The sequence below is a fragment of the Genypterus blacodes genome, unplaced genomic scaffold (genome assembly GCF_046128005.1).
Source record: "Genypterus blacodes isolate CSIRO-AG114 ecotype Tasmania unplaced genomic scaffold, CSIRO-AGI_Gbla_v1 ptg000015l_1, whole genome shotgun sequence".
Lineage (NCBI taxonomy): Eukaryota > Metazoa > Chordata > Actinopteri > Ophidiiformes > Ophidiidae > Genypterus > Genypterus blacodes.
The window spans coordinates 5,315,176-5,328,959 of NW_027466829.1; the positions used below are offsets into that span (position 1 = coordinate 5,315,176).

Consider the following 13,784-nt stretch of genomic DNA (forward strand, 5'->3'; position numbering starts at 1 on the left):
GATTACATTGACCATATGTGAAAATGGAAGAATATAAACTTAAGGTCTGGGTCGTGACTATAAATAAACCAAGGAGTAAAAATCTATATCAGGATATTTTTTCACCAATTTACTTCATTATCATCAATCATTTTTACATCATATATCATCTTTAACAGAAATGTTTGTGCATGCAAGGACATCCAGGATGAGCACAACACTAAACCCTGAGACATCTGAGACACCAGGTCACTCTGGAACACTGTGGACAATCTCAGACCTTAAGTATTATTATCCATATCAAACAATTCCCCTAAAACCCATTCAGCTTCCAAAGTGAAGCTTTTCCTGGAATTGGATTGAAATGTATAAACCTTTCCTCGTGTCTGACTTCTCTGTCTTTTTTAAGTGGAAAATAAAGTGATTGCAATCTCGACCAGCACCAGGCTCTCATCAACCCACCAACTCTTAAGAGTCGAGTTTGACTTGAGGGAGTCCAGCTTGAAGGAAGTTCAGGAAGTGGTCATGGGAGCATGCTGGGCTTCTGCCCCGGGGCCTAGTGGAGTTCCATGCTTCATACTTCCATACTTCATCAATAAGTGTTCTCCTAAACTCCTAAGGCAACTCCGAAAGAGCCTGATAATATGATGCAGGGGGAAAGTTGCCAACCAGATGGTGTTTGGAACCCCATCTCTCCAACTGCTGAAGTCTGAAACTGAGAGACATTGAATGTTGTTATTATTAAAATAGTAGTAGTAGTAGCAATAAACTTTAAAATAGCCTCAAATCAACTGTAAAGTAAACCAGAGCAATGTAATGACATACTCTTAATCCATTTTCAGTCTTTTGTCCATGTTTGTAACAGAACCTAATTCACTAGCGTAAGTAATACGGTTTGTTTTTTTAAAATACGTATTTTGTTATTATTATCAAGAGACTTAATGAATCCTTCTCAATGTATACACTTATATTATACCTCTGATTTGTATTTTTACCATGACACAATTTCCGAGGTCCGGACCTTATATAGCGGATATTTATTTTTTCACCATGACATAATTACACAGGCGCGGAACACAGTGACCTCATTGCTAGCTACGAACAATAATCGAAAAGAATATTTGTGAGAAGTTCGCGGAGAAATAATTTTCTTACAATAATTTTTCTAATACATCTCATCTGACGTAAGGTCGTCGTCAGTCGGTGACGCTGTGTCTCTTTGTTGGCTTAGCAGCACCGGAGACGTTTTGTTGTTATTTTCGCTGCAGCTGAAAAACAGGCTCTGGTAATTTTGCTTTTCCGTTTGGTTCCGCTATCGACATTTCACACACAGTTGATTCTGACCCGAGTAATGGACTCAGACGAGGGTTATAACTATGAATTCGACGACGAAGAATGTAGCGAGGACAGCGCTGAAGAGGAGCCCGAGGACGACACCCTGGAGCTCGGGGAGGTGGAATTGGTCGATCCCGTGGTGGCCGGTGGAGAACGAGATGAGTGCGGTGATACTGGTGGAGGTGGCCACGGGCCCGGCGAGGAAGAGGAGGAGGACTACCGATTCGAAGTATTGACTGCCGAGCAGATCCTACAGCATATGGTGGAGTGTATCAAGGAGGTCAACGAGGTCATCCAGGTAGGTATTTTGGAATGTCAGCGTCAGGAAAGACCGGGGTCCGGGCTTGGCTGAAGCGTAAACAGGCCGTCCTAGTTAGCTTAGCTGTTAGCGCGTAGGAGTAGTTCTTATGCTGGAAGTTTACACTTTCACAACGGAGCTACGGTTGCTTATTTTCAATTTAGCCGATTTCCCAGTTTTGTGTGCAATGGTAGACTGAAGACACAACTATAGCCAAATAGCTGCATTTGTAAAAGACACTACACAGGGATTTCATTCCAGGAAGTAGTCTAATCCTAAAAATAAGTTGGCAGCAGCATTTGCTAAGCTAATGTTAGCTGCGAGGCTAGCCAGCTCGCTAACTATCAAACTTGCGGTTAACATAGTACATTGAGGGGGGGAAAGCTTTAACGTCGTTCGCACAACAACAACACCGCTATTGTCAACTGTCCTAGATAACAACTGTAACGGTTTATATGAATAGTTGTCCAGTTTATGTAACCTAACGGTAAACCGGGCTCCTGAATAGAAGGACAGAAGATAGAAGGCTTGGTCATCGAGTTGGTTAGCAAGTTACGAGCTACGTAAGCTAGCATTAACAAGTTATTTGTGTATTTTTTTCTTAGAATCAATAAGACTATTATTATATTCTAGCCTCAGATTTCAGCATTTCAGAGAATACGCAATGGAGAGCCCTTGTTTTTTCACTCGGGCCTCCATTTCACCCTTCTTGCTCTAAGTGCTACAAAATGGAATGGAAAGTGGTCTTGAATGGCGTTTTAATGTCCGAGCGCATCAGAATGTTCAGATAGAGCTACGATCTGTGTGTCGTCGTTACATTTACTATAAAGCTTTACAGCGTTTAAGTAAATGGTTCAGTGCAGCCGCATGTCCGCTTCTACGGCAGAAACAAGTCCTCTAAAAATAGTATTCAGGCCTCGCTTCTTAATTTTCAGGTTGTAGCCACAGCAGCAGGACCGAAGACGCTGGAATCAGAACAGTTTGTTAGACTTAATTACACCCCCTTAACGCTTTAATGGCTGTGGCTTCGTGTGTCAAGTGTAATTGCCTTTACCACGTCTGTGGAGAGACTTAAAGGTTAAAGTTACTGCTCTGCCATGTCCCTTTGTTAATCTGAAGGGCTATGGAAGACGTAAATACCTCCACCAAGGCAGAAACACGTGGGCATTGTCCATAGAAAAGATGGCAACAGAACTGTAATAGTACACATTTGTGCAGGTATCTCCATTCTTTCTCCTGTAATACTGAGGCTTTACTGATGAGCTGCTTATTTTTGTAAACCTCTCTGCTTTGTGACAGTTTTGTGTTAATGTCTTTGGCTATAAGACATTTGGATCATGGGCACATTTCTGTGGTCCTTTCTTATTTTTTTGGCTTTTTCGGTTATCAACTAAGTCCTGTTAGGTTACCAACTTTGTTATATACAATTGGTCGCTCTTAACACGATTGCCTTGTTATCCTCAGCATCGTTCTGTAATTGGAGACGACCTCTAATTCTTAAATTCCAATGACAGAAGAATAACGCTCCTGCTCACCTGTAATGACACCTTTCACACCAAAGATGGACTACAGGAGCTCAGGAAAGAGATGTGACCGTTTAATGTCCTAACAACTTCCACGTTCAGTGCTTTTGTTACAATTACACTGTGTGTGTGTGTGTGTGTTGCGTGTTCACAGGGGAGTGGAGCCGCATGATTTTTGACTGTACAGTGGAGCAGCCTTATTCTAAAGTTGGGACTGCCTGCATTAGTCCTTGTTTTGAGATGCTGCTCCCTCCCACAAGCAAGCTGTGATTTGGATACATTAGGCAAATCTTTGTCTCATTTCATTTATACAAATCAGACAAATGTAGTAGTTTTGCAGTCATATTTTAGCACCTGCAGTCAGAATGCTTGTGTCCCCTGATGTGCAGTACTGATGTTTCTCTAACAACACATTTAGTGTGCGTGGAGTGGATGTAGTTATGTGTGTGTGTGGTTATGATGGCTCCCATGCTGACTGTTTGTTTTAATCCAGAACCTCCCTTTTATGTTTCTGTTGATTTAGTACAGCAGTTCCTCTAAAAACTCAACATTGTCCGTTTAGATGACACACTTTCAACATTCCCTTACCTCAGCATGTGTCACCTTCTCGAGAATTTATGTTTGTGTTCCTCCAGCGACTCTGTATGCTTTTCCAAGTGTTTGACTGAGTGTGAGCACATAGGGAGTGGGCAGAAGCACATAGAGGACACTAAGCTGCAGAGTGACTGTAGAAACCTTTGAGCAGGGAGTGGAAATTGCTGTTGCACTGCTCTGCTCACATAAGCTGTTTCTGATATGTTTAGCTTTTACACTCATGTGAATAACTCTGTTTGTCACGCTGGATGGCTTCACATCATTTGGGGAAATGTAGCACTATGTACACTATAAGATTATAACTTTCTGTTATAAGTTATTCCACTCCCGTATTGCCCAGTGGCTTAGTTACTCACTCAACCAACACACCTTATGGAAACATAATTAAAGTCAGGTAATTGACAGGAGGCAAGCATGATTGGAGCCGGGGCCTGTTTCATCTAAACTTCACTATGAATTGACCCACATCATGAGAGAGGAGAAGAGAGAGAGGAGTTACTAAAAGGATTCTACAAGAATGCAATGACTCAATCAAAGGAAAGTCCACAAGAAATTAGGAAAAACATTTATTATAATCTACCAAAGGAAACAAAGCCGGCTCCAAGGCTCCGGGGCTCCATTTCACCACAATGAGAGCCGGGATCTCTTGAGTGGAGAATGTTTGGAACATTGGGGAATCTTCCCAGAAAAGGCCAGCCTGCCAAAACTTCTCCCAAAGGCACGAGGACGAGTCGTACACAAAGAGACAAAGGGTTACTAATTATAAGGGCTGGTCTTGGGTTTGTAGGGCCTGCAATGGCGAGCATGAACCAAGTGCAGAACATTGTGCTACTGTCCAAAGTGGAATAGTGGTATAGGTACGATGTCACTTATTCTTAAGGAGAAGGTCCAGCTGTCTGAAGCACAAACACATCTGGGTTATGCAGCAGAACAGCAGATGCTCAGAGGAAACAGATTTCAGTTCTGAGGTGGCCGAGTCATCGTCCTGTCTTAGGCCCGGCAGAGATTCTGTGGCAGTGCAGGTTAGGATTCCTCCGGGAGAGACTGGAGAGCGATGTGTGTATGGCTGCTGAAGGTGCTGCAGGATCAGATCCATGGTTCTGTGACTCCTCTCCCTGGGGAACAAGGGTGTTGAATAACTTTGTTCCTCCATATAAAAGTTTTTATTTCAGCATTCATTTGTTGTTATCCACACCCCTTTGTTCACAGGGGAGCAACAGGTTGCCTCCTCTGTTTACTCCACAGGAGGGGCGACGATGCAGCCGGCCCCCCGTGTTGAGGACCGAGACTTTGCTCTTATCTGCCGCTGCCACTGGAATATGGCTGTAAAGATCAGCCTGTGATTAACAGGCGAGGTCGTCTTAGAGCCAGAGTCCACTGAACCTCATGGTAGTTGGCTTGCTTTGATCCTGGTGTGGACCGATTCCCGCTATACTCCACTTTACAGGTCTAACCGCCTGTCAGTCATCCTAAACACCAGCATTTGATTGGCGTTCAGAGTATGGACGAGAGCTGAACACGAACATGGCCGCTTGTGTGTTTGTGTTTGGTGTTTTAACGCTCGTTGTTGTGGATGAAGTAGTGTGATCTACAATGGATCTTTGTAGAAGTAATAATTGTTGTGTAACGTGACCTTAGTTAATGTATATGTTGGCATCACAGGGGCGCTTTGTGTTCAATCTGAGCACAGAGCGCCATCGGAGTCCACAACGACTTCTGATCCTCAGCTCATCAGCAGTGTGACATGACTTAGCACTGACAGACGCGTGTGTGTGTGACACGGCTCAGCTCCTGTGTTTAGAGACGCTTGTTATTTAGAGATGTGTCGATTATCTCGGCTATGTAACACAAATAAAGTCTTTCTGTTTCGACTTTAGAAGTGTCACATCTCCTGTTTGTGAGTCAAAGAGCACAAAGAAGAGAGAGAATGTTTATACAGTCCCATTTCCTGTTTGGTTTTTTGGTTATTTGGCAACTAATCTGGATCTGCATTTCATCAGTGATTAGGAAGTCCTGCATGGAGCGATTGTCTTGAAAAATGCGGTCAACATTGCAGCAGTGGGCAAAGACCTGGCAACAGATGAGTTCAGGATTGATGGAACGTTTCCTTCAAATGACACCATTAAAATATCAATTTCCTGCAAATTTCCTGTTAATTTTCTGTGCCAGCCGCATACCAAATAATGACATTACACACACACACACACACACACGCACACACACACGCACACACGCACACACACACGCACACACGCACACACGCACACGCACACGCACACGCACAGGGTGCAGTGATAGCCTCACAACAGTGGAGACAAAGAGAATCTCAAACACATCAACAGTCCTGCCAAGCTTTGACCCCTTTTTTGAAATATTAGAAATGAAATGAGGTCTTGACGTTTATCTTCCTCTTCTCATTCCTCCAGAACCCTGCGACAATAACACGCATTCTGCTCAGTCACTTCAACTGGGACAAGGAGAAGCTGATGGAAAGGTAGGAATCTCTGCACTACTTCCTTTTATATGCCCCCCTCTGCTCCGGCTATGTGAACGGACATCCAGAGGGCGTTTGTGTTGTTTGGTTTCAGTTTAATAAGTAGTTCACTTCTCTCCTTATTCAGGTATTTTGATGGCAATCTGGACAAGCTCTTCTCCGAGTGTCACGTCATCAACCCCAGTAAGAAACCCCGGACCCGTCCTCAAATTAACACAAGATCATCTGCGCAGGACATGCCGTGTCAGATCTGCTACCTGAACTACCCCAACTCTGTAAGTCACACCGGCCCCACTCTGCCTTTGGTTCTGTGTTCTGGTTGCTCTGCTGCTCGTCCCTGAAACTCTGCTTTGTTAGCTTTTGGAATATTCACTATGTGGCCCTACGTGGAGCCTTTTTAATCAAGTTACCACATGGGTTTAAGGTCTGTAATCCAAGATAGAGGCTCATGCACAACCTCCTCTCACACTGAGGCGTTGGGTAAAGGTCTAAGGCAGGAAGTGAGGGAACACCTTTCCTCCTGGTGTAGCCCGGGACACCGCAGCCTTTGTGTTTCTCTTCTTGCATATTTGTCATTGTGCTGTATCAGTTTTCTGCCACATGGCTCAGTTCTGTATTTTAATATCTGCTGACCTGCCCCGTTTCACTTTGTCCCTACAACTCTGCTCCACGCCTCGTTTGTTCCCAACCTTGTTCCCATACACGTGAACAGCATGTAGATATTGAAATCTGTCGCTCTTAACTCAATGTGGAAATTGGACTGTACGCTGTGGAACACTCTCCATCAGACTTCCATCCAACCAATGAAACGTGCTTCCTCTCTTTCCCAGTATTTCACCGGCCTGGAGTGTGGACACAAGTTCTGCATGCAGTGCTGGGGGGATTACCTGACCACAAAAATCATAGAAGAGGGAATGGGACAGGTAAGCACCGACGCTGTGACGATGTCACCGCTCTGTCTCTAGCTTTTAATAACTTTTAACGTCTGAGTAATGATTTGTCCTCCGTCTTCTCTCCTCAGACCATTTCCTGTCCTGCTCATAGTTGTGACATCTTGGTTGATGACAACACAGTCATGTAAGTATTTGTTAGCCCTCATATTTAGTCTTAACTCTGACCTGAACTAAAGTCTTACCTTAAATAGTACCATGGTATATAAGAGGTTGATGTTTTGTAAATCTGAAGTTGGTTGTGTCGGTTCTTGTTGTTCTTTTCTTGAATTATGATGTCATTATAATTGGACTTCTCTTACAGGCGCCTCATAACAGATTCAAAAGTGAAGTTGAAGTACCAGCATTTAATTACAAATAGTTTTGTAGAGGTGAGTTTATTTCTGCTTCTGTTGAAATGGAAACTAGAATCCTCACCTGAGCCACGCTGAGGTGAGGCGTGTGGCGTCCCCTCACCTCTCTCACCTTCTCTCTCTCCCTGTTTAGTGCAATCGACTGTTAAAGTGGTGCCCCGCGCCTGACTGCCATCACGTGGTCAAAGTCCAGTATCCGGACGCCAAACCAGTGAGGTGCAAGTGTGGTCGTCAGTTTTGGTAAGAAAACCCAAATCTGTCTCGTGGCTCTTTAGTAGACTTCAGTGTGTTTGTCTCGTCTGTGTTGTTGCTATCTTCTAAACAATCCTTACACACACACGCACTACTTTAGAACCCATTGGAGAAGAGTGGGGGTTAAAGGGTAGAGGTGGGGCGAAGGGTGTGAAACCAAAGCAAAGCACCCTTCTGGCCCTTTGGGTGCTTTGCTCTCAGTTCTGATTGACACTTCTTCTTCTTCTTTGCCTCCTGCTTGCAGCTTCAACTGTGGTGAGAACTGGCACGATCCTGTCAAGTGTAAGGTACGGCGTTGTTTTCTTTACACCGCAAATCCGTTGAGAATAGCGCGGAAGCTTCTCCTGTACATACCGCATACATTATCTGAGCTAAAAGCTTGGGAGCAAACTCCCACTCCTGCCTTTCATTTAGCCAGAGGAGTCTCATGAGACGCCACTTGTTATGCAGAAGCAGCCCTGGAAGCAACTTAGTGTGCTTACAGGCTCCTCTGTTTAACTGATGCATGACACAGTTTCAAGATTTAATTTGCCAGCCCGTGTGATTGTTTATTTTATTTCCTTCTGCCGTGTAGTGGCTGAGAAAGTGGATTAAGAAATGTGACGATGACAGTGAAACCTCAAACTGGATTGCAGCAAATACTAAGGTAAGGGAGTGAGTTTCCTCTTTGCCTGCTGAGGGAGAGTTTACAAACTTGTATCCATTCATGATGTGACTTCAACTCAGCTCAGCGTTTCATATTCAGGCCTAAATCATGGATCGCTGTTGTAAATTGCTGAAAATTCAGTGTTATGCAATGTTGCGTCTGAATTTCAGCAGGTATTCATATGGCGATCATTTTCAAAGTGTGTGTGTGTGTGTGTGCACGTCACAGGTGTGAGGAGTGCTGACCTAATCAGACTGTGACTCGACCTTTCCCTGGTCCCGAGGCGTTGAGCCAACCTCACTGTAGCATAATGAATAGAGAACGATCTCCTGTACATCAAAGTTCCTATTATTTAAAGTAGATAGTAAACTTATTGATCCTAAAGTAAGCTCTGAATTATTCAGCTTTATAAAACCTCCCCTGCTCTGTGTGAAGTGTGTGTGTGTGTGTGTGTGTGTGTGTGTCTCTTCTGGTCACAGTGATGTAATCAGTGTTGTTTCCACCGAGGTGTTCTTCTCATGCAAATGTTGTCCCTGTGCTCCCGGGCAGGAGTGTCCAAAATGCCACGTGACCATCGAGAAGGACGGCGGCTGTAATCACATGGTGTGTCGGAACCAGAACTGCAAAGCTGAGTTTTGTTGGGTCTGCCTGGGCCCATGGGAACCACATGGCTCAGCCTGGTGAGGCTCTAAACTTCAACTTCAGGAACTTCAACATTCAACCTCCTGTCTAACTAGAGTTCATTAGTAAATAAGTATGAAATAATGACATCGTGGACTTGTCTATCTTGATGTCCTCTTAACTACTTCATACATCTGTTCATCATGTATGTGAGAAGCTGAGGCACTTCATGAGTTGTGCTTTCCTGGAAAATATGTCTGTCTCATGATTTCTGTCCCTTTTTCTTCCTTATCAGGTACAACTGCAATCGCTACAATGAAGATGACGCTAAGGCGGCCAGAGATGCTCAAGAGGTAAAAATGGTTCAAATCATTTGGGCTTGGAGTCGTGAATGAAGAACATCTTCAGCTGTGTTTTCTTTACCCAGATTATAGAGCTTATGGTAGAGTAACTTCCCTTCCCTGTCCACCCAAATCAAAGCCTCTCTCTCGTGTCGTTAACAGCGCTCTAGAGCCGCTCTGCAGAGGTACCTGTTCTACTGCAACCGCTACATGAACCACATGCAGAGCCTGCGCTTTGAGCACAAGCTCTACGCTCAGGTCAAGCAGAAGATGGAGGAGATGCAGCAGCACAACATGTCCTGGATTGAGGTGCAGTTTCTGAAGAAGGCGGTGGACGTGCTGTGTCAGTGCCGCTCCACACTCATGTTCACTTACGTCTTCGCCTTCTACCTCAAGAAGAACAACCAGTCCATTATTTTTGAGGTATGACAACATGTTACCGGTTTACAAATATGAAGGAACACCGACATGGCAGCTGCTTACTCCAAAGCCTGTGTGATGAATCAGTCATCACTTCTTCTGATATTCAATAACAGCTGAAATAAGAAGTAAACACCGCCTACTGCACAATATTAGATGGTTTCCAGAGGAGGCTCAGCTCCACCTTAAGACCTTTGGCTCACTTTACTCCATCTGACAGCTCAACCCAGCAGCCCAGTGCACAGACTAGATCACTTCCCCCATTCTCTGATCTTTTGATCTTTATTGTTGAGTGTCATTTTGTTTCTGGAGCAGAACAACCAGGCCGACCTGGAAAATGCCACTGAGGTGCTGTCCGGCTACCTAGAGCGAGACATCTCCCAGGATTCCTTGCAGGACATCAAGCAGAAAGTACAAGACAAGTACAGGTAAGTCGAGGAAGAATCATCAACACACTCCTCCTCAAGTGTTCTTGCTGTCTAATATGTCTCCTGTGTGTGTGTGTGTATGTCTAGATACTGTGAGAGCAGGCGAAGAGTGCTGCTACAGCATGTGCATGAAGGCTATGAGAAGGACCTGTGGGAGTACATTGAAGATTGAGGACACGTCCCAGTGCAACGGACTCTTGAGTATCTTGACAAACTAGAGCGCTGATGCAATTTAACAGGGCAGCACGGGCCTTCTGCCGCCTTTCCTTTGGCAAACCAACCACTTTTGCATCATTTTCCCTGGGTTTGTTAAAAAAAATGTTCAAAGTAAATTATATTTAAATAAAATGGTAGAGAATTAAAAAACAGAACGTGTACTACAGTATTGTTAGCAACAGAGTGGAGTCTTTGAGAAAGCAGAAAATCATCTTAAAACAAATCCATCCTTTGGGCTTGTATTGTAACACCTCCCATCTTATTTTCCTGTTTTTTGCTTGTGAATCTTTTCTGTTTTAATTTTTTTTTTTTTTTTTTTTGACTTTTTTTTTTTGACTTTTTATTTTCCCGTTAGTGTGAAAATGTTTTCTACACAGCTTTAATTGTCCTGGCCATGTCTGCAGTAGGTGGTGAGATCCTTGTCTGGGTGGCTGAATGTTCATAGGCTGATTTGTGACGACGGGGCAAAGACATTTCAGGGGAGGGGGGAAGAAAAAACATTGAAAAGAACAAAAAAGCAAGTCTGTATTTTTCAATTTGTAAATACTCCATATGCATGGAAGTTAAAGAGCAAGAGTGGCACGTGTTTGCATAATTTTTAAATTTAGAAATATTTATTCTTTACCAATATTCAACAAAGGGAGGGGGGCGTTCCTTTGCCGTGTGGGCGGAGTCTCTCTGCCCTTATTGGATGTGAGATTCTGGAGGTCCTCAGCGTTGAGTCATGCGCCCTATCATCCTCAGTCTCTCCACAGCAGTGCACACGCTCCACCATATCAGTCACTGCACACGGAGACTGACGGAGACAAATTTCCCCTTCCTGCCAAACGATCAGAAAAAAAAGGACTCCACCTGATTAGAAAACAAGCCGCAGCAAACTTTAAAATACAAAGGTAAGGTAGAATGCACAGGCCTCGTCTCCCTCTATTCTAACCTTTTGCTGTACCCTCTTAGTTGTTTTTAGAGGTGTTTAACATTTAAGAATATTACTAATTATTTACAAAAACCAAACTGAGTGACATTCACTCTTTTTCCTTTTTTTTCCTCTTTCCCAGCGTGGCTTGTGGTAGCCCCCTTAGCGCTCAGCTTGCACCTTGGGGATTGAACGAGGGTAATGGAATGTACTGACAGCACGGCTCTCTAGTGCTGCTAATTGGACTGGATCACTGTCAAACAGGGTCAGGCGTTTGCATCGCTCCAGAAGCTAATCCGTTAGCGTGGGGCTGATAGGGGCCACATGTCTTTGAAAAGTTCACCTAACTGACTGACTCAGACTGAACAGTGCTTTAAACCAAGTTACACAGGTGGATCTTTAGGTAGACAGTTGACAGATATAGGGCAAATACATAAAGGTTGTAGACTTTTGTAACATTAATAGGGTTTTTTGCATTCAGGACTGTGTTGTTCTTGCATACATTGAGGATTTGACATTGAAATGTCAGTGCCCCTCCAGGTATTGCATCGCTCTTTGTTCTGGTTGTGGAGCTCAGTGCTTGTAAATGCCCGTACATGTCTCTGCAATGTGGCAGTCTGCGCAGGACCGACTGGAGGGGACATGAATATACAGCCGCTGGTGCAATTGACAAGATGACACCAAAGTGTCAGCCATCATTCAAACACATCCTTTGCCCCACTTTCAAATTTTTGGGGAGTTTTCTCTTAAATGCTTCTTATGTGTTCAAAACTTATTATTTTATCTTAGCAAAATTCTGAACTGTATTGTTTATTTGAATAAATGTCATGAGAAATCTGAAATTTGAGTGCTGCGTGAGTCACTTTGCTCTCATTTGAATGAACCAAACATCCATGATGCATTTCTGATATATATACTGTATGTGTGCAACATAGTGTTCCTCAAACCTTGGCAAAGAACTCTGGTTGTTTCCAGAATACAGAAATCCGTACAATTAATTGATTTTGTACAAATGTATTGTAATAAACCTTATATTTTTTACTTTGAGATGAATTTAGTCTTAAGTCACAACCTAGTGATAACATGTTGAATGGATAAGAGTAAGATGGTCCATATTCTCTTGCAGGTAAGCTCTAAGCTGGAGCTGTGAGTCATAAGCTCTTAAAGCTCGTCACTGTTTCATTGTGTCTGCTTGTAGTCACAAACACTCTGAGGAAGCTTGCTTACTAATAACAATCAAGCAATCAAGTGTTTTATTTGTTACGGGTGCTAAAAAAAGGGAGAAATAATCAACTGTAAAATGTCCTGGGTAGTTGTGTCATAACGCACGTTGATTATTTTTGTTTTGAAACCCCAACATGAAGCAGCTGTAGTGTCTAAAAGTTCCATATTATGCGTGGTGTCTTTGGAGTGTGTAGGAGAGAGGCCTCTGGTTCAAATTGTGAGATCCATAGAGAATGGTTCAAAATTTCGGGGTCCATAGAGAATGGAGCCCCTCGTCTTCTCTTTTATTATTACCGATATCTTACCATAGTGTCACAAAAACTACCATACTATTTGTAGGGACTGAACAAGGGTTTCGGGAGTGATTCATATTGGCCTCAGAACCTCTCACAGGCAATCCATGGTGCTTGTTTTCATGCTGTACTTCTTTGTAATAAACCTTTAATATACAAGCAAGACAGTGTCAGTGGAGACTCCTTCATCTTCGCATCATCGCCATCGAATGAACAACACAGCATCTAGGGAACAGGTGCGCCGACCCGGAAGAGGGAAACCGGGAACCTCTCCAGTTTGAGCTCTCGTTCTTTTTCTTCACCTCCATTTTCTCGATTTTCTATTCTCTCGTCTTTTTCTTCACCTCCTTTTTTCTCGATTTTCTATTCTTTCTTTTTCTTCACCTCCTTTTTCTTGTTTTCCTATTCTTGTTCTTTTTCTTCACCTCCATTTTCTTTTTTCTATTCTCTTTCTTTCACCTCCTTTTTCTCGTTTTTCCTATTCTCCCTTCTTCACCTCGTTTTGTGTATGTAATAAATATATATCAATTTATCACACAAAGTTGTTGTTTGGTATTTATTTGTTGATGAACAAGGAAACATTTAACAAACAAGACAAAGAGAGAATCAAAGATGAAAAAAGAAAAAGGAGGTGAAGAAAAAGAACGACAGAATAGGAAATCGAGAAAAAAGGAGGTGAAGAAAAAGAATGAGAGAATAGACAAAGAAAAAAGAGGTGAAGAAAAAGAATGAGAGAATAGGAAATCGAGAAAAAGGAGGTGAAGAAAAAGAACGAGAGAATAAAGATATGAAAAAACAGAAAAAAGGAGGTGAAGAACGAGAGAATAGGAAAGAATTTTGTCAATATTACCCAATTTGCCCCAAATTCACACAAATTGATGCCATTGCAGCCTTGAGGCTGTAT

General features: G+C 43.1%; 1 protein-coding gene across 2 annotated transcripts; it reads left to right on the plus strand.

Moving 5' to 3' along the window:
- Positions 1–1,047: 1,047 nt before the first annotated feature.
- Positions 1,048–12,205, plus strand: arih1 (ariadne ubiquitin-conjugating enzyme E2 binding protein homolog 1 (Drosophila)). Of its 2 annotated transcripts, none has more exons than XM_076137111.1 (14): positions 1,048–1,612; positions 6,156–6,223; positions 6,351–6,498; positions 7,054–7,146; positions 7,245–7,300; positions 7,478–7,544; positions 7,660–7,766; positions 8,023–8,065; positions 8,353–8,424; positions 8,974–9,104; positions 9,341–9,398; positions 9,549–9,809; positions 10,119–10,234; positions 10,322–12,205. In XM_076137111.1, the coding sequence occupies exons 1-14, from the start codon at positions 1,331–1,333 to the stop codon at positions 10,404–10,406; spliced, it is 1,587 nt and encodes a 528-aa protein (XP_075993226.1). In that variant the 5' UTR covers positions 1,048–1,330; the 3' UTR covers positions 10,407–12,205. The 2 variants fall into 2 exon arrangements, with proteins under 2 accessions (XP_075993226.1, XP_075993235.1); XM_076137120.1 differs by having other exon boundaries at positions 10,122–10,234.
- The last annotated feature ends 1,579 nt before the right edge of the window (positions 12,206–13,784 follow it).